General features: G+C 33.4%; 1 protein-coding gene across 1 annotated transcript; it reads left to right on the top strand.

The window, feature by feature from the left end:
* Positions 1–14,574: 14,574 nt before the first annotated feature.
* On the top strand, positions 14,575–16,250 carry LOC120086599 (signal peptidase complex-like protein DTM1). Its single transcript, XM_039043330.1, has 2 exons — positions 14,575–14,966; positions 16,040–16,250. The coding sequence occupies exons 1-2, from the start codon at positions 14,722–14,724 to the stop codon at positions 16,125–16,127; spliced, it is 333 nt and encodes a 110-aa protein (XP_038899258.1). The 5' UTR covers positions 14,575–14,721; the 3' UTR covers positions 16,128–16,250.
* Positions 16,251–22,347: the final 6,097 nt, after the last annotated feature.

Below are 22,347 nucleotides of genomic sequence, written 5' to 3'. Positions count from 1 at the left end.
CATCAAGACCCTGGCGTCCAAGACTCTGCTTCCGGAGGCACGACTTTGGGTTTATTTGGTTAAAAGGCGGTTGATCCCAACTTCCCATGACAAGACAATTTCAAGGGATCGAGTTATGGCCGCATATTGCATTGCGCGCGGCATTCCAATCGATGTAGGCCAGTAGATCACAAGTCAAATTCGAGGCTTTGTGGGGCACATTAGAGGACAATACTTCTTTCCATGGACTATCTCAAGTATGTGCCTATCAATAGGCATAGGCATTGAGGAAGAGCCCATGCACGAAGTCCACGGCCTCATCAATATCAAAATCCTGAGGTTGATCCTCAAAGACTCCCCACATTTCCCAGAGCTACCTTTAAAGAGGCCCGCAATCGATCTCAATGCGTCGCAAGAACCCAGGCTAAAGAGACAGCACAGAGATGATAAGGAAAAAGAAAAGGTCCAGGAATTACCATCGCAAGAGACAGAACCTTTGGACCCTTAACCCTTAGTAATCCGCCCTCCAAGCCCTCCCACACAACCTTCTTCTTCTTCCCTTCCTGAGCACTTTATCAACCTTCTCCTTTCCCCAAATTCTCCAACCGCATATCCAGCAGCCCCATCCTCACCTTCAGCATCATCACCGCAACATTCCCTTCCACCGCCGCATATTGATGACCCACACGATTTGGGTGAAGACACCTCTACCCTACCCCAAAACATTGTTGGCGAGACATCGCAGGCACCACCTACTGTTGCCTCCTTGGCTGTTGAGTTAATAGAAATGCGGTCCCTCTTCTCCCAACAACAACAACTCTTCGCTCGGTAACAAGCCTTCTTCAACCAGAAATTTGATGTGGTAATGGAACAAGTCGACGATATACAGTGCAGTGCTGCTACGTCAAGGGAGGTGTTGATCAATATGCAGTGCAACATTTATAAGGTCCATCGCCACCAAAGACAGATTGTGGAGTGCAACCAGGAGTACTTTAATTTTCTCACAGCATATCTTCATGGTCCCATGATGCCTCCGCATCTCAGGCAGCATCTGGTTTTCGAAGAGACTCCACCCATACCGCATCAGAACCCTCCTCTAGACCCTTCTGCTCCTCAACAATAATCTTTATATTTTTATGCGGCCATTCTATATTTTTATTCAATTCATTATTTTTCTAAGTGAACAAAATTCTTTGATTCTTTGTACAGACAACAATTTTAATATTGCGTTATTTTTAATTATTTGTATACTTAGTTAATTTTCAATACAACTAAGTAGTAATTCTCTCTTTTCGCCTATGCCTTTTTCTTTATCATCCTGTGTCAATATTTGGGATATTCTTGATCTTTTACTTTTACGTTATTCATTATGCTGCCATGATGTATAATATGTTTACATTTAGAAAATTTCCCACACTTTGTAAATTCTAACTAACACTTAGTTAATTCGTAGCTTAGCAATACTTTACCTTTTGCCCTTCAAAGTTCTGCTCAAACCTTCTTTTTGAAAATTTTTTCTAAGTGTTTGTCTATTCTGTCCAAACAACGTAATGAGGACCTTGCGCATCTCTAAATTTGGGGGTGGGGAAGGTCTGAGCAGATGAGATCAAGATTATGCGGTCATTAAGAAAAATGTGTTCATTTTTCATTTCCACGCCGAAAAAAAAGGAAAAAAAGAAAAAAAATAAATAAATTTTCATATCAACTCCAATGTCAGCACAAGGGAAAACTCAAAAACATTTCCAACCTGATAAGAGTTATTTGTGAAAGGAACCTGCTCGTAGTTGGATGTTCGCATGACACCTGTGGGAGCAAGCCAAAACTAAGGTGGGTTTCCAAGAACAATGCAATATGAAAAGAGAAAAATGCAAAAGAAAAAAATAAAAAATGCAAGAGACAACTCCTCTGAATATCATGAGTTAAAGTTGAATTGGCACACAACCGTGGTTGGATGTTCGCATGACACTGGTGGGAACAAGCCAAAACGAAGGGTGTAACCATGATCAACGGTCTCTAATAAATGACGCAAAATTCAACCACCGCATACAGATGCATCAAGTTGTTTCGATAAAAAAGAGGTAAAAATTCTTTTTGAAACTAAAAAAGTATTTTTGAGCAGAAATTTGTAGTATAGAAGAATAAAGTAGGGTTTTGATACGACTTAGCAAGGATAGAAGGAAATTGCGTTGTCAATAATGTGCCTAAGTGGAGTATTTGGAGCAATTAATCAATGCAAAAATATAAGATAGGAATTGAGTTTTATTGCCTTAGTTAAAGATATGCTTGAGGACAAGCATATATCTAAATTTGGGGGTGTGATAACTTGTAGAAATAAAAGTTATTTATACTGCTTTATTTAGATATTGCGGTTAAAAGAGAGGAAAGTTGCATCAATTGTACGGAAATTGGTTAAGAAATATAATAATTATAAATTGTCATCAATACACCCACTAACACCATTGCGATGGTAGAAAAGAATATTTCAAGTCTGTTTTGCAGGAAATCCAATCACCGTATGCGTTCATGGCTCAAGAGAAAAAAGATTAACGCATCTACGTCACATTACGCCCATCAATGCAATGACGGCACATGCGACAATCGATTTAAAGCTAAACTTCAACCGCATTTGGTAATAAAAACAACACTGCATGCGAGCATACGATCGAAAGATGCAAATGAGCAACACAATCGCGGAGGATTTTGACACGTGTACAACTAACCGTTGTGCATTTTTGACGAACTGATTGCATAACAGAAGAAATATTTATTCCACCATTTTCAGAATTTCTATAACAATAAAGTGGGGACCACAAGTCAGAGAGTCAAAGCTTTCATCTATAAATACCCTCAAAGAATTCACTGAAGGATATACTTGATACGGGGGATAATTGATATAAGGCTATTGAGAGTGAGGCTGATCTGAGTGCTGATCGGAGAAGATCTGGGAAGAAAAGTGACAAGGCCGAGAGGTGATTCTCAAGGCGAATCATTCCAAATCCTCGTCGTGAAGCTCTGTACCTAGATCAACTCTACCGATTGACAAGCATGAGAGGAAAGTTCATCCTTCCGTTCACTCCATCTACACCGGCAAGCAATTTCTCCATCCAGATCAATGTCAAGACATTGGCACTCTTCTGTATCTGTTTCTAACTCTTATTCATCAATTGTATTTCATCTTCTTAGTCTAAATCATTCACAACCATGTATCAGACGCTTGATTTTATAATTAATTGTCACGATCATTCTCATTTCCACATTTCTGTCTATTTTCATTCCTCCATTAATCGCTTTCTCCACGATGTTTTCTTAATCCCTTGGTAATTAATATGAATTAAACAAGTAACTTAATCTGTGCTAAAGAAATAAAGATGTTTAACTAAAGCATGCTAGACGGTATCTTCACCTGTGAGACCAGAAGTGAAGATGCCATCTGATCTATCGAGAGAAGGTTAGAAGAATGCGTTAACTAAAGCGAGAAGTAATTCTAGAAATGGAAGCAACCTTGCGTTCACTACGTTCGTCCTTGTTTCACCACAAAGATGTGGAAAACACGGTCGATCACTAAAGGGTGTACGCCAAAGGAAAGCAGAACCGTACTTAGATCTTTAACGCAATTAAGAAACTTGCGCTGTTTATATTAATTATCCTTTCTCTTTCTACTTCGCACATAAGCCTTGCCACCGCATAATACAATCTTTGTATATTCTTCACAGTTAGTCTCAACCTCGGTATCTTGTATCATGTAACCTGTATCTTTTATCATCATAGCTTAGGTTTATTTTATCGCACTTTACTTTTATCGCAATTTACTTCATTATCGCATTTTTATCGCTTATCTTTACTTTACTGCACAATTTACTTTACCGCATCTTTAAATACCTGTACATATAACTTTTATTAAATTGAAAAATCCCAATCGCATATATCACGAATATAAAGCAATTAACCTAAACAATCCCTGTGTTCGACCTCGGATCACACCGAAAAACTTGCGGTGGAATTATACTTGGTTCCAACGCAAGGAAACTTATGACAACGCACTGCGTACTACAAGAACATTCACTAATAACACATATCTAGAAGTAGTATCGCATAAAGAAAATAAAGTCATCATTCATCCATGCGTTGTATGACATAAGATCATTATCCACAAAATAGAAGCATCAAATCTATGTCATCAAGTTTGTGGCGTCATCGCATTTTATGTCACAACAGGTAACCACATAAACTTGGCTAACGTAAGATTATTCCTATCTCTAGTGAACACTAGCTTACATTGCTTAATGCGACCAACCACTTACCCTCCCGAGCAGTCAGTTGTTGCTGACTTTACTCATAGACAAGTATTGTGTCCACCTATAGATAGTCGTTGCTACAGCTTCACACTAAGCAAATAAGGTTTTCTCACAACACTCTCGCAACGCACACCTCCCGATGGTTTTCTACATGCTTCATATTCCTATGTCGCATGATTAAGTATGTGATACTCTAACAGTCTCACTAGGTGATGCAATGAAATTTAAAGATGCTAAGTAAATGAAGATGGAGATGGAGTCGAAGGAAAATATCGAAACGCATTAATCACAAAATGTATTAATTCCTTAACCAAAATGTAATACAAGACAATATAAGGAAAGAAGAGAAAATGAAAGGACCAGCTGGAAACAATGTCTTGATTCCAGCAGATGTGTGTCAAGGCTATCGGTGGTGCCATGGAAGGGTGGTGGAGCTGACTCTCTCAAGATCTAACTCTGGCGAAGGCTCCAGTCGTCACTCGGAATGGATGAAGGAGATGAAGAACTCTCAAGGTTTCTTCTCACGGCGTTAGTCTGGATCACAAGGATCTTCCCGAAGGCGAGCCTCAGGCAAAAAACCTTGGATAAAATGAAATTCTGCTCGTCGGCTTTTATTTATAGAGCTTGATCGCCGACAGCATTAATGGACCTGCTCTGATTCTAACATTCGCGATGCGTTGGTCCTTTTCTGAATCTCTGCTACTAACGGTGTGGTAGGTGAAATGTCAACATCATCTTTTGATTCTCCCGAGATATGTGTTGATGCTTCCATTCCACTAACCTTGCGTTCATCCCTCTATTATGGTTATCATCGTGTAGCTGCAATCTTGAAATGACCTCGTTCGCTTGATTACTGCAACTTCTACATAATGACTGCAATCGCTTGATGATCGCAACTTCTATGCAATGGACGTATGTGGTTGATTATCGCAACACCCATGCGTTGAACATATGTGTTTGCCTTTGCGATGGAGAATTTCTCCGCATGCGGTCGTCTATGCGATAGCCCGGCTCTCGCGTCTGTGTCCGCTTCTTGCGTTAGCTACAAAGATAGACAATTGAATGCATAATAACGCATAATAGTGGGTTAGCCAAGATTCTTAATGCTAAACGACGCAAACTCATTTTCTCATGAATTCCTAACATAATTGCCACATATTCTGCTTAATAGCCTTCATAATTCTAAATAAAAGGCCTAAGATGACGTGCATTTCCGCTTGTCATCAATGCTCTTAAGTTTATCTTCACTACACAGATGGTTGAAAGATCGTCTATTAAGGAACATGTCCTTAAGTTAATGAACCATTTCAACATTGCTGAGATGAATGGAAGTCTTATAAATGAGCTCAGTCAAGTGAGCTTTATCATGCATGTTGCTGGACAGCTTTCTGCAATTCCATAGCAATTGTGTTATGAACAAAATTGACTGCAATCTCACCACCCTCCTTAACGAGTTGCAGATTTTTTTAGTCTTTAATGAAAGCCAAAAGAAATAATGAGAAGAAAATGTTGCTTTCTCCAAAAAGAAAAAGTTCGACAAAGGTTCGACCTATGGAACTAAATTTGTGCCTCCATTTTCATCTGGTGTGATGAAATGGAAAAAAAAAAAAAGAAAAAAAGAAAAAAAAAAAGGGTGGAAACGGGAATAAAGCCGCCATTGTTGTTGCTGCCCAAAAGGGAAAGAAGCTCATGGTTACAAAAGGAACCTGTTTTTACTGCAACCAAGATGGGCATTGGAAAATGAATTGCCCAAAATATTCGGCCGAGAAAAAGATGAAAAAAGAAGGTAAATTTGATTTACTAGTTCTAGAAATGTGTTTAGCAGAAAATGATAACCATGCAGGGATACTTGATTCAAAAGCAACTAACCATATTTGTACTTCTTTACAGGATACTAGTTCCTAAAGAGATTTGGCAGCAGAAGAGATGACTCTACGGGTTGGAACAGGAGAGGTTGTCTCAGCGGTTGCAAGTGAGAGTTTAAAGTTGTTTTTTGAATAAAAGTTTATGTTGTTAGACAATGTTTACTATATTCCTAATTTCAAAAGGAACTTTCAGTTTCATGTTTATTGGAACAATCTTTTAATGTATCTTTTATTTGAAATAAAGTATTTATCTTGAAAAATGGTATTGATATTTGTTCTGCAACAAACGAAAGCAACTTATATGTACTAAGGTCGTTAGTATAAAAAATTCTCCCCAATATTGAAATGTTCAACATTGCAACCATAAACTAAGAAAAGAACATTTACTCTTAAAGAAAATGCTCATCTTTTGCATCTAAGACTAGGTCACATTAATCTCAATAGGATTGAGATGTTGGTTAAAAATGGACTTCTAAACGAGTTAAAAGAAAATTCTTTACAATGTGAATCTTGTCTAGAAGGAAAAATGACAAAATGACCTTTTACTGAAAAAGGTTACAGGGCCAAAGAACCCTTGGAGCTTATGCACTCAGACCTTTGTGGTCCGATGAGTATAAAAGTTAGAGGAGGGTTTGAATATTTTGGTACTTTTATGGATGATTATTCAAGATATGGGCATGTTTACCTAATGCAACATAAGTCTAACACACTTGAAAAGTTTAAGGAGTATAAGGCTGGAGTTAAAAATTTGTTAGGTAAAAAGATTAAAACACTTCAATCAGATCGAGGTGGAAAGTACATGGATATTAAATTCCAAAACTATTTGATAGAACATGGAATCACATCTCAACTCTCAGCACCTGATACGCCTCAACAAAACGGTGTATCACAAAGGAGAAATAGAACCCTGTTAGACATGGTTTGCTCCATGATGAGTTATGCTTCTTTACCTATCTCGTTCTGGGGTTATGCAGTATAGACTGTTGCTTACGTCTTAAACCAGATTCCATCAAAGAATGTTACCAGAATACTTTTTGAATTATGGAGAGGTCATAAAAGTAGTTTACGACATCTTAAAATTTGGGGATATGCAGTACATGTGTTTGTGGCAAATCCAAAGAAATTAGAACTACGTTCAATATTATGCCTATTCGTAGCATATTCTAAAGAAATGAGAGATGGTTTGTGTTAGATTTAAAAAACACGCAGTGGAAGTCAAATGGATCATTAAGCATTATAATTCATTAATTTTGGCTTTAAATTAAGCATTCTCATAAACTAAAAGAGGGTTTCATGACATACCTTTGAAGAACCTCTTGAAACTCGAATTCCAGCTGCAAATCTTCTCTAAATCTGTTTGTGAACCACCTCAAGGCCTTCACTACTATCCTCTTGGTGCCTTAGATAGAGTTATGGGACTCAAAATAAGCTTGAATTGAGGGAAAATGGAGAAAATGTTCTAGTTTATCAGCTGAAGAGTCTTCTTCAACCGTTGAAGATTTTTCAGCTTAACCTTTCAATTGCATGCTTGATTTCCACTTCAATCTCCTTTATTTATTGCATGACTTTCATGCAAAGAGGATTGCAACATGAGTTGCACCCCATGCTTGGAAAATTGACTCAAGATTAAGGTGGAGAGTGTGTGAACAACTTGGTTGAAAGTGGAGATATCCCACTTTTTGGGATTTTCCATTTTCTATCTTTTTTCAATTGTTGATTTACTAATTGATTTCTAAAATCAATTTTTGTTTTCAAAATTGAAATCTTTATTAATTTTACAACAAAATATAATAATAAGTGAGATGTAAGTCTCCAGTATCAACGACGTTATATACAGAGTTTAGTCATCTCGTGGTCCGATCTTATACAAACTCTTTGTATAGGACACCCCCGCTCACATGTCTCCACGTGAATAGTTAGGATCTACCATTTGTAGTAGTTCACAACACTTGCAAACCTTTACAAAGTGAGCCATATCCGTAGTGTCACCAGGATCAAGTATCCCTCCTTAATCCTTATACTACAGACCTTTTTAGGTTATCACTTAAGGCATGATCCACTTGTATTCTCATATACATGCTTAAGTTTTCATACAATAACCATGGAGCTTTGTTTACTGGATATGAGTAAATGCCAAATAAAATAACTTTTATTTTATTTATAACAATGTGTATAATTTATAAACTACGAGACTCCAGGAGAATTAGAACACCAATCCCAACCATCTCAAACGTAAGCAAGGAACCAAATAATTCATCTACTTTCAACTTTGTTATGTCTCGAGTTTCCTCAATGGTAGTAACTTTCATATCAAATCTCTTAGGTAGTGACCTACCTTCTGGACGAGTTTTTCTTATGAATTTTTTTCTCCACGAGAAAATGACACATTTGCAATATCTGACAGCCAAACATTGAATTCAACAATAGATTCTCCATCATGCATTCTAAGGTTCTAAAACTTTGATGTCAACAACTGCAACCTTGACACCTTAACTTTAGAATTTCCCTCATGAGCAACGAATAAGGTATCCTATGCCTCCTTAACAGAAAAGCAAGTATTACTTAGTTTGAATATGTTGCGATCTACACCATTAAATATGGCATTCAAGGCACGAGAATTCTCCAACGAAGTTTCATCTTCTTCTACAAACCACTGAAACTCTGGCTTTAAGATTTATTTTCCATCATCAGTTTTGATGGTGGGATGAGACCACCCAGCTACAAAAACCTTCCAAGATTTGCTGTCAATTGACTTCAGAAAGGCAATCATTCGAGCTTTCCAATATGAAAAGTTTGTTCCATTTAAAACCAGAGGATGAGTGATAGAGCCACCTTTTTTTATCCTATCCACGATCGAAACATCTGAGGTAAATGTGACCTGCTCTGATACCAATTGAAAAAGAAATGGGATGACTCTCCACTCGAAATACGAATGTTAAATGGAAAACGCTGACAACCACTGAAATAACAAAAATACTAATAGCAAGTCACCATATAAAGCCAACAAAACAAATCTCCAACAGTGAGTATACTTCGAATGAGTTCAAGTATTATTGTTCAAAACATGGTATTAGACATGTGATGACATGCAGTAATACATATCATTTTAGGCCTTTTACTTAGAATTATGAAGGATGTTAAGCAAAATATGCGGCAATTGTGCTAGGAATCCATGAGAAAAATGAGCTTGCATCGTTCAGTATGATGAATCTCGGCTAACCCGTTATTATGCGATATTATGCGTTCAATGTTCTATTTTTGTAGCTAACGCAAGAAATGGACGCAAACGTGGAAATCGGACCACCACATAGATGACCGTATGTGGAGAAACTCTCCATCACAAAGGCAAACGCGTCGATCAACGCATGGATGTTGCGGTAATCAGCTGTATGCGTCCATCGCATGGAAGTTGCGTTCGTCAAGCGATTGTGGTCATCGTGTAGAGTTGCGATATTTAGTGAATGCAGTTACTGAATGATTGTGGCTACGCGATAACGCATGATAAAGGGATCAAGCAAGGTTGGTGGAATGAACGCATCAATGCATCTACCTTAGGAAAATCAAAAGATGATGTTGAGATTTCACCTACCACACCGTAGCGGCAGAGGTTCAGAAAATGGCTAACGCGCCGAATGTCAGACTCAGAGCAGTCCATTAATGCTGTCGGCGATCCAAGCTCTATAAATAGAAGCCAATGAGCAGAAATTCAAGTTATCTAGGGTTTTCGCCCAAGGTTGAATCCAAGGTTTTTGCCTGAGGTTCGCCTAAGGCGGATTCTTGTGATCTAGACAAATGCGTGAGAAGACGCTTGAGAGTTCTTCACCTCCTTCCTCCATTCCGAGTGACGACTGGAGCCTTCGGCCGGAGCTAGATCTCGAGAGAGTCAGCTCCACCGCCCATCCATGGCACCACCGGCAACCTTGACGCACAGCCGCTGGAAGCAAGGCCGGTCATTTCATTTTCTCTTCTTTTCTTACATTGTATTGTATACATTTTTTGGTTAAGGAATTAATACATTATGTTTTCAATGCATTTCTGTGTTCCTTCGATTCCATCTCCACTCTCTTTACTTAGCATCTTTAACTTTCATTGCATCACTTAGTGAGATTGCTAGAGTATCGCATACTTAGTCGTGTGGATTAGAGATATGAAGCATGTAGCAAACCACCGAGAGGTGTGCATTGCGTGAGTGTAGAAAACCTTATTTTCTTAGTGTGAAGCTGTAGCAACGCCTGTCTATAGGTGGACGCAATGCTTGTCTATGAGTAAAGTCAGCAATAACTAACTGTCCGAGAGGGTAAGTGGTTGGTCGCATTAAACAATGTAAGTCATTGTTCACTAGAGATAGGAATAATCTTATGTCAGCAAAGTTCATGCGGTTACCTTGTCTTATGTATGCGCCCATCACACTTTAGAGCTGCTCGAGAGAGAGTCTAAAGAGAAAACCTAAGACTCGAGAGAGCTAGGTTAGAATCGATGCTCGAGAGGGCTAGATTAGGTTTGCATAAGCAAGAATGGAGACTTAGGAATAAGCTCTGTTTTTTATTACACAGCGTATGCACCCTACAGAGAGGACAATGGCTGCGTCCAGGAAGTAGAATATGGTGGCTGTATGCAGTCATCTTGACATGTATGCATACACACCGCATACGTCCTAGATTTAGGCTTTTAGTGTGTGTAGCATGAACGCATGGCTTGCGTTGACTAAGGTTGCCCTTGCGGTCACTCTTAAGGGTTGCAATGAAGACATATTCGCATTTTATCTATTTTCCCATTCATTTGTTTCATGTCAAGAGTTGTCGTGTCTCTACCTCTCATGCATATTCTCATTGCATTGTCTGTTAGTTAGGAGTAGGAGTAGGATTAGTTTAGCAACCCCTCTAACATTCTTTTATTTAAATCGCCGCATGCACATTACCGCATTCACTTTGCTACAAGTCCCCGTGTTCGACCTCAGATCACCCGAGAAACTTGCGCTCGCGTTATACTTGGCGTGAATGCAAGAAAACTTATGACAGGACGCATGGTCATCGCATACATTCGTTAACGCATTATCAGTCCAACACATGACCATCAACACATGACTATTAACGCATACCTTAAGAACATGCATTTCATACTGCGTCCAAGGGATTTTAGTTGTTGAATAATTTGACACCTAATTTCCTGTCATCAACATGAGAAGACAGAGTCCGACACACCACAACCCAATGGAGTTGCTGAGAGGATGAACAAAATCATTGTGGTGAAGGTGAGGTGTATGCTTATAATATCTAATCTTCCTAAGTCATTTTGAGGTGAAGCTATGCAATGTGTCATGTATTTGATTAATCGATCTCCATCAATTCCTCTTAGTTTAGATATTCCAAGGAGAGCATGGAAGGGGCATGATCCCACTTATTTGCATCTTAGATCTTTGGCAACAAGGCATACATGCATGTGCCTAAAAACAGAGGTCAAAGCTTGATTTGAAGACCAATCCATGTGTTTTTGTCGAGTATGGGGATGAAGAATATGGTTACAGGTTCTACAATCTAAAAAAGAACAAGGTAGTGAGAAGCAGAGATATAGTATTCTTTGAGCACAAGAAGGGTGCAGATCTTCTGAGTACAAGGTACACTTCTACTTCAGAGTTATTTTTTTATACTACTAATTATTCTACTTATGCTTGTGTTGATCAGCTGAAAAATGAGATGTTGATGATATACATGATGATGGTGAGATACAACCTGACGATAATGTACCAGATCATGTTGATGATGATGATGATCTTGATGAGTCTTCATCTGATGAAGAAATTCATGAGGAAGATGTAGATGAGAAAGCGAGTCATAAAGAAGTTCATGACTAGGGGGAGCAATCTATTCCCCAAGTGGAGGATACTCAAGCTCGAAAATCCACCAGAGAGCGTAAACCTTCAATAAGGTATCCAAGCTCAAAGTTCATTATAGTTAGTGAAGATGGAGAGCTAGAGAACTATCAAGAGGTCTTCTCTCATAATGAAAAAGACCAGTAGCTTGACGCAATAAAGGAGAAGATGAATTCTCTAGAAAAGAATGGAACCTATGAGCTAGTGAAGCCTCTAAATGGAAAGAAAGTATTGAAAAACATATGGATTTTCAAATATAAGAAGGATGGTGAGACGATCATGAGGTACAAAGTCAGATTAGTGGTTAAGGGATGCAACCAGAAAAAGGACATTGACTTTGATGAAATCTTCTCTTCAGTGGTTAAAATGACATCTATCATAACAGTGTTGGGTTTAGCAGCAAGTCTTGATCTTGAGATAAAGCAACTAAATGCAAAAATTGCTTTTTTACATGGTGACGTCTATGAAGAGATCTACATGGAGCAACTTGAAGGATTTGAAGAAAAGGGAAAGATAAACGTGTTTGTAAGTCTTTATGGACTTAAACAAGCACCAAAGCAATGGTACAAGAAATTTGATTCGTTTATGATAAGCAACAGTTATAAACGAACTATAGTTGATTCTTGTGTATCTTTTAGAAAGTTCCCTACAGGAAATTTCATCATTATTCGTTTTTATGTAGATGATATGTTAATATTTGGACAAGATGTAGATATGATTCAAAATTTAAAGAAATATTTCTCAAAGTCTTTGATATGAAAGATTTGGGTCATGCAAAGCAGATCTTAGGTATGGAGATTGCTCGTGACAGGAAAACTAAGAAATTTTGGTTATCTCAAGAAAAGTATATTGAACGGGTGTTGAAAATGTTCAATATGAAGCATGCTAAGCCTGTTAGTACGCCATAGGAAACTCACTTTGAGTTAAGTAAGAGAGTTTGTCCTACAATGGAGAAAGAGGAAGAAGTTATGTCATACATTTCTTACTCTTCTATTGTTGGTACTTCGATGTATGCTATTATGTGTACTAGACCTGATATTACACATGCAGTCAATCTAGTGAGTTGAGTTTCTATCCAGGTAAGAATCACTGGAAAGCAATGAAGTGGATCCTCATATACTTTCAAGACACCTTCAAATTGAGTTTGTGTTATGAAGGTGACAAACCTATACTCGAAGGTTATACTGATGCAAACATGGCAGGTGATCTTGATAAAAGAAAGTCTCCCTCAGGTGATGTGTTTACATTTTCAGGGGGAGCCATCTCATTACAATCCAAGCTACAAAAATGCGTAGCATTGTCCACAATTGAGGCAGAGTATATTGCAGCAATGGAAACAAGCAAGGAGATATTATGGCTTAAAAGGTTCCTTCAAGAGTTGGGTTTGAAGCAAGGTGAGTATGTAATATTCTACGATAGTCAGAGTTCTATGGATTTGAGCAAGAATTCGATGTATCATGCTCATACCAAACACATTGGCATTAGATATCATTGGCTACAATATGTAACTAAAGAGAAGAGATTGATTTTGAAGAAAGTCTACACTGACAAGAACAGTACAAATATGTTGACTAAGGTAGTTCCTGGAAGCAAGATTGAATTTTGTAGCAAGTTTTTCGGGATGAAGTTCAAGTGATCATGGATGTGATTGTGTCTTCCCTGTGTTGGCCTGGAGGAAAAGATTGTTGTGGATGTCCAACTCACTTGTTGCACAAACAAAGCTGTATTTTTAAACTTGTGTTTTATGAGCCTAAAATGTTGGGTAATATGTTTGACTTAATTGGGGTTTTTTTTTTTTTTTTTTTTTGGCTGACCCATCTTGAAAGCCCCAGGTTTTCTTTTATGTGATATGAGTATGACCTAAAGAAGAAGAGAGTGAAAAAGAAGTAGAAAATCGTAGAGAAAGATAGCAGTTCGATTTTTCAGCAATAACTTTCACAAAGTTGTCGATTGTCGGAGTTTGAATTGTTGGATCGTGCTAAAATTTGGTCAACCTGTTTGGGACACATATGGTCTCATTTTGAACAGTTGAGGCGTTGTTCGGAGCTCTAGTTTGTCCGTAATCGCTGATGAACAGAATCTGTAAAACTGAGTGATTTTCATTTATCTCTCAAGCAGATATTTTATGTATGAAAGTATTGGTGGGTAGAAAATCTTTGTATGACTCATTTGAGTTCTCTTTCCCTTAATTTTATCATAATAAGAGAAGTTGACAAGGGTGGACTCCTCACAAGTCCCATGGTTTTCTCTTCACATCAAAGGAGTTTTTCGACATATAATTCATATGTGCTCTTCGCTTTTAGTCTTCCACGATGTTATGGTTTATTGTTGTCCATTATTAGTTGATTGCTTAGTGATTATTTGGTGATTAATTTGTGGTATTTTGGAATATAATTGTTTGGTTGATTATCTTAGAAAAGATCCTAATAAGTTGTTGATATATTATTTGAGTCCTATCAAACATTAGGTGATTATTATAATCTTACAATAGTCAATGTCCCAAATGGTCTCGAAAGGAAAATGGTCATTAAGAGATTCAGATTACAGTTAGATGTCGAGGAGCGACATAAAAAAGGAGCAAATAAATGCAACAATAATAACTAAGCGGCAAACCCTAGACCCTGGCCTACACGCTATCTTCTCTTCTCTTCTCTGCAATGGCCGTCGCTTCCATTATTCTCTCATTTATTTCTTCCTTTTCCACTTTAGATCCATGGCCAACGACGCCGCCCTCAACTCTTCTCTGGTTTTCTTGGCCGCCGTCGTCGTTCTCGTCGGAATCACTACGTATTCCTTTAAGAAGATGGTCGTAACTTACTTCGTCGGCGCTTTCGCCATCGCCGGCGTCCTCTTGCCGGATTGGTGCTTCTTTGATCGCGATTTCTCCCGGTGGACTTCTCCGGTCACTGAAGAGGAAAGGGAATCGTATCGGATCTCTACTGGATCTCGGTTTCGAAGGTCGGTTACCTTTAATTTCCTTTATTCGTGTTCTTCTTTCTTGTTTGATCGATGAAAAAATTGTGAGAGAAAATTAGATTCAGTATTTCAGCCGTACCAAAATTAATTTTGCCCGTTTGGTAACATTCAGGCCAGTAACTTTTTTTTAAAAAAAAAATTAAATTAAATTAAACAAATTTTTTAAAATTATTTTTTTTTAGTCTTTTAATTTGGATTTTTTAAAATATTGACAAAATGTAGATATAATTCAAAAAATTATAGATTGAAGGTAGGATAAGTCTTTATAGAGTCAATTTTTAAAAATTAAAAATGCCCAATTTTGTAGTCATGATTTTTTAAAATTAAATCTATCGACACTATTTCTATCTCGAAATTTTTTCTTTAATTATCCACTTTTTACTAATAGTTTAAAAAAATCAAATCAAATTTTGAAAACTAAGAAAAATAGTTTTTAAAAAATTTGTCTTTATTTTTTAAATTTGACTAATAAATCAACCACTGTACTTATGAAAAATACAAATCAGAGTAAGAAATAGAAAAGAAATATATTTCTCAAAAAAAAAAACAAAATGGTTACCGCCTAAACTATTACCAAAATTGAATCGTAGTCTTTGGTTTTTTATTTTTATAATTAAACCCACAAACACCTCAATTTCTTTTGATGATCTATTTTTTTCTTCAAACTTTGAAAGTTAAAAAGGTAGTTTAAATTTTTTTTTTTTTTTAATTTGATCAAGAATTTAATTCTTAAGATAAATTATAAAAAGAAAAAAAGGGAAAAAAATATGCTTAATTTTTTTATTAAAAAAAATCAAATGATTATCAAACAATATGATAAAGAAAATTTTTAATATTATGATAGTAATAAAATGTTTCTATACAATTTTCATTTATTGCTCTCAACAAAAGTATAATTAAAGAATTATATAGAATTTATGATATTATTTATTAATATATAAAGCATTTAATAACGTGGAGAATAATATGTATTATAATTGGACAAAAAAAATTTCGTGGATTTCTTACCTTCTTTTTTTGTTTCTGAGTTTCCGAGATTTTGAAAATTTTTGCAGGTTTAGGATTTATCCAATCAGACTAGTTGTGTACGGCACAGTTTACAGTGTTGCTCTGTACAAGTGGTGGCAATACGTGTCCAGCTAATTTTGTTGGGTTAAAATACAATTCTAGTCCATAGTTCAATTTCAATTTTTATAATTTTAAATGTCTAATTTTAATCTAGTATTTTTAACTCATCTTAAATTTAAATTTAATCCTTAAAATAAATTTTTATTTTTTCCTATTAACTAAATAACAATAATAATAATAATTTTCATGTGAATACATTTTCAAATTTTAAAATATAGTTCATTTAAAAATTGAAAAAAAATAAATCATAAAAAAGTAATAGGGACTAGAATTCATTTGAAAATATATAAACTTAAATTAAACGAACTTCAACCTTCAAAAAAAAATTATATACCAATTACTATTAAGTCAAGTTCGTTTTGACACGTGTTCAGGTAAATTGTTCTCTTTATTTGTGATTGCTATATTGAATTTTATCTTATTGCAATTCCAATTCAATCGAAAGTTGCGTGTATATTAAACTTTAAAAAGTATTACTTTTGTGTTTTTTTTTTTTTTTCTGGGAAAGTAATCTATAGGTGTTCAATAAAATGTAATATATGTGTACAGTTCAAACTTTTAAGATAAACCGACATTTTATCTCCATTTTTGTCCAAATTTATAAGTTATTATGAAAAAGTTAATTATTTGATTAATCTGTATATTAATCAAACTAATTGAGAAAAATAAAACTTTGTAGATTTTTAAGTAATTTTTTGTGAATTAGTAAAAAGAAAAAAAATCGAATACGTGGTAAATTTTGCAATCCCTGATAGTAAGGATTGATACAACACAACTTAACAATTACATATGTTTAGCTGTAAAAAAAAACAAATTTTCCCTCTTCTTCTTTTTGTAAAATAAATCTTTTATGGTATTGGTGTTGTTTCATTTTACATGAAAAATAGTAAACACACCAAAACTTGTATTTTTTATTTTATTTTTTCTACAAGTTCGAATCTATGAAATATTCATATACACACGTGCATATGCACGCGCAGAATCCTTATATTTTTCTACAAATTTGAATCTATGAAATGTTCACGTGCATGTGCAAACGTTGAATTTTTCTTCAAATATAGAAAGAGCAATTTGGTGCATTTTGCCAAAATATACAACTAAGAAGTACAGATTAAATTTAAATAAGTTTCAAAATATAGGAATTAAAATAATATATTCTAATCCAATCTTTACTATTAAGGGGCATATGTATCTAACTACACATCAATCATTTAATATAGTTCAATGACTAAAATATATATGTTATGGGTTTAAATTTTTATAATACATCTAATTGAAATGAAAAAGAAAATATAAATTCTTCACTTTGAAAAATATTTAAGTATGTGACGATATTTATCACGTTTCGTCTTGTTATATTTTAGAGAAAAATTTATCACATCTTGTCTACAATAATACTATATTCACTTTGTTCATACTAGAAATTTACCTTCATAGATATATTTTTAATAGTTGGTCTCACGATATAAAAACATAATATTTGGCCTCACACTATAAAAGCATTCTTACAATAATTAAAGGTGGTATGAAGAAATTTTCATATTCTTAATTTTTCGTACAAGTTACTTATTTTTAGAAGATCAAAAGAAATTTGACCCAATTTTTGAAAACTTAAAGATTTGTTTGCTTGGTCACATATTGTTTTATGTTTTCGGATTAAGTGAGTTTAACCAATACGTATTTGGTAGATAATCCATATTCTATTTATCTTAAAAAATTTTAAATTAATCGATAAAAGTAATAATATCACTTAACAATTTCACAAAGATATAATTTAAAAGAGGAGAAAAAGTGAGATCAAACATTGAGATGAAATAGTGAGAGTGAGGATATGCATAATTTCATCATATTTAAAATTCTTCCATATATTGAAATAATGATAATAATAATCGTATCAAGAGGGTGTGGATAGAATTTTGAAATTGAAGTGTCACTAGGGAAGGAGGTTGGTTACGGAGAGACGATAGATGCGTTACGTGAATGTTGAAAACTTGTGCGATGGAAAATTGAATATTTCTAGGCGTGTATGAAAACATTATCCTCAAATATAACAAATTTGACGTCATTATAAGGCAATTGCAATAGTTGAAATATATTTGTTAAAGTAAGCATAAACATAAACGAGACGTTTAAGATATTGAATTAGTTATTATGATATGTGTTTGTGAAGTTGACTATTTTAATTTAAATTATAATAATCTATATTTGAAGTTGAGACTATTTTAATCTAGATTCAATTAGAAGAGATCATGGTTATAAAATAGTAAACATCGTAGATAATGATGATTTTCAAATGGTTTTAATGTAATTAAGCGTGTTTTATAATAATTTGGAATTTCAACTATATTACAATGAAATACCCAAACATTAAGTGAGTTATAATCATGGATGGAGCTACATAGGGGTCAAAAGGAGCATGTGCCCCCTCCCCTCCAATTTATCCGTCTTTTGTATTTTTAATACAAATTATAAAATAATATATATATATATAAAAGTTCAAGTTGAGTAACAAAAATAGTCTTGACTTGATGTCATGTAGTGTTGTTTGGTTGGCAATAGTTAGAAGTTTTGACTCATACTACTTGCAATATTTTATTTCCAATATATTTTTTTTTATCAGCAACAAGACTGGACAAAATTCACTTTTCAATCTCAAGAACATTTGATTAAAAAGATATGGTTCATTTTTTGCACATAACTTTTATATTCACATTAAACTTTATATATTTTTGTTTGTTTCCATGTTATTTTTACATTTAAATTTACTTGTATAGGTTTTTAAAATTAATTTCAGATTTCAAGCAAGATGATTATTTGTTGTCAATCGTTACAAACTTGACAAGTAAGTTTTAAAATCTTCTTAGACTTTAAGTTTTTATGCCTCTAAATCTATATAATAGAATGAAATATTCTTATTATTAATACTTTTGTAAAGGTAATTCAAATTTAATATAGAGAGATATTATTAAAAAAAACACACACACAGTAATAGAGACTGTTGAGATATCATCTTCAAAGAAGAAAAATGTTTTGGATTCTGATTGATCTTATACAAAAATCAATATAGAAAAATTACATGCACATCCAAGTCTAAGAACCAAACTTTATGACTATAATTATAATATTCGAGATCAAGTTCATATAGCATATTTACTAAAAGGTGCTTGTCAACCTCGAAATCATATTTTTTTCATTTAAGAATTTTGATATAAAGTCAAGACGATTTTATATAGTTTGGTTAAGTGAATATTTTAATTAGTTATAATATAACATTTTAAAGGATGTTGCATTTTGTTTATATTGTTATCTATTTAAACCAAAAGTAAGTGAATAATTATGATCGATTTCAAAACATGAAAACCTATAAAGGACAATTGTAATGTAATAAATTAGTTAATATATAAAGTTATGAATATTTTTTTACATTCATTTATAGATTTTTTTTATTAGACTTGTACACATAGTGTTCCTATATAAAATTTCTAGCTCTGTCACTAACCTATAATATCTTATTCCACTCAATGCAGGTGAAAGTTAAAATACTCAAAACTATATACTAAAAGATATCTAGTTCAAATGCTTCTAAACTAGTTTAAATTAAAAATAGTAACAATTATATAGTTGATTTCTTGTTGAGCTTAATTCCTAATTTTCATGTTGGTTGTAATATGAAAAATATAAATTTAATCAAAACTCTTTTAGAAAAAAACACATCTTACAATTATTTCTGAATTTCTAATGTGCCTTTATTGTGTATTGACTATGTGTATTTATTTTGAATTCAATAAATGTGGGATGGGCTCATATACCTTCAAATTTAGAAAAGTCAAGAGGTACCTTCTATGTTCTACCATATTAAAAGAGGGAAGTTAGAACATTATTGTGAGACTATTAAAACACGTCTTTGACAATTATCTGAATTTAGGAGGAAAAAAATTATAGACTTTTAATGTTAGTGAAAATTTCGATAGAATCATAAATTACTACGAAAAATATTTGAGTATTTGTTGAGATACACTTATCTTTATATCGTCCAATCAATTATCCAATCACATAAATAAATTTTTTATTATGATTCTTCTAAAAACAATTTTTTTTCTATCTTGAGTGTGTAGTGTATTTTTAAAAGATGATGCAATGCAAAATGCTTCAGAATATTACTTAATAATTATACCATTATTTATATTCTCAGTATTGATAGAATGATTTTTATAATTTGCTTTGTCTTATGGTTGAGACAGATATAACCTCAATGTCTCTACTATTATTTTTTAAAATTTATTTTCTTATGAAATGTAGCAAAAAAATAAATATAAAAATAAAATGTATATAACAAAATAAAAATATAGACAAGAACATAAATACTGTAAATATTGGTTAAAAAATATTTTTTGCCCCTAAATTTTCATAAAAATAATAATTTAGTTCATGAATTTTATTTTGTAATGATTTAGTCCGTGTACTTTGAAGTTCGTAACAATTTAGTCTATGAACTTTATTATGAAACAATTTAGTCATTATATTTTTAAATTTGTAATAATAGTCCCCAACGTAAAAAAAATAAAAATTAAATATCAAATTTATTATTTTATGGTGTAGATTTTATATTTTGTAAAAATATCGAGTATCTAATTAGTTTATCGATTTATATAGGTAAAAAATCTTATTAAACCTTAACATTAATTTCTACAATAATAGATCTAAATTCTTACGAGTTTTAAATTATAAAGGCTAAATTATTACAAAGTAAAGTCTAATAACTAAATTGTACAAAATTGAAAGAAAAATAAATCATTGCAAATTAAAGTTTAAAAACTATAGACCATTTGATGACAACTCTTATTTCTTTTTTTTTTTAATAAACAATTTTATTCAATAACCATTTACGTTTCTTATTTCAATTTCTAAATTTGAAGAAACATTTCTTAAACATGTACCAAATTTGAAAAATCTGCCCAAAGTAGTTTTTGTTGGCTGATTGAGGCGTGCGCGTATGCCTGCAATCTGCTTCTTAGGTCGTGACATAAGTCCCAGATGAGGCCAATTTTTTTTTTTATATATTTCTTTGTTTTTTTATATTATATTTCTCTAATTCCTTAAGTAGGTTATAGTCATATATTAGATTTGACTTTTAATTTTAAGTTTTCAACATTTAAACTTATATATTATTTTATTTCTCAATATGTTTTATTTAAACATTTTATGGACTTTTCAATTTCAAATATTGTAACACACGTTTATATGTTATTCTGAATTTGATTTTTTTATTTATAGAATATTTAAAATCAGCTAGAATTTTACAACATATAAATCTTATTTATTAAAACATTTAATTAGCACCACTTAAATATTTTACAATAACAATATTTATATAATAATCTGTATTTAAATTGATGTTATCTAAGATAAATGATTTGAATAATAAATAATATTATACATGAAATTTGAGCAAACACATGAACGATACAAATAATTATATAATTATTGCATGTGCATTTGGTAATATAAACATTTTATAATTATCTTTATATTTTAATACATGTTATGTATTTTACCTACTTAAATTAATATTTAAATTATAAATAAATAAAAAGAATATAAAAACGAAAAATAAAAAATAATTATCAAACAAATTTTTATTTATATTTGTTTTTTCAGAAAAATAAGAAATTGAAATAATTTTCAAATATATTTCTATTTGATAGTTTTTTTAAAAATAATAACAAGGAAATAAATAAACAATAAGAAAACAAAAAACAGAAACGGATTTTAGATTGTTACCCATCTGAAAATTTGAGGGCTTAGATTTTTAACCATAAATATTTCATCGCAAGGCAAGATTTATACTCCCCACAGAGTAGAGACAAAAAAGGCACAATGATAAATTATCCCGAGCCACCGCAGGCGACCGCGTCATGAGACACGTGGGAAACGCTCGAGAAACGTGCCAATGGGAAACAATCCTAATCCCTTGTAGCACCTGAAAGTCACGTGCGAAACCATGAGCCGTATGGCACCCTTTCTCCCTCGTAGTACGTGCCAACATTACCGCTTATCCACGCCACGCCACGCCAAACTTAATATTTTATTGTACTAAAAGAAACTTAATATTTTATTATTTCAGAATAACCTAAATTAATATTTTAATTATTTTTTAGGTATCATAGAAATAAGGAGATCCGAATTAAGAGTTTGTGATTATTAACCCATTGTATACTATTTGAATTAGGCTTGA

This window comes from Benincasa hispida, chromosome 9, assembly GCF_009727055.1.
Source record: "Benincasa hispida cultivar B227 chromosome 9, ASM972705v1, whole genome shotgun sequence".
NCBI classification, from domain to species: Eukaryota; Viridiplantae; Streptophyta; class Magnoliopsida; order Cucurbitales; family Cucurbitaceae; genus Benincasa; species Benincasa hispida.
This window is presented reverse-complemented; position numbering and strand designations above follow the sequence as displayed.

Bases quoted from the DNA above. Each gene is read 5' to 3' on its own strand.
- LOC120086599 (XM_039043330.1), top strand. From the start codon at position 14,722: ATGGCCAACGACGCCGCCCTCAACTCTTCTCTGGTTTTCTTGGCCGCC. The intron at 14,967-16,039 runs GTCGGTTACCTT...AAATTTTTGCAG, and splicing joins ACTGGATCTCGGTTTCGAAG to GTTTAGGATTTATCCAATCA.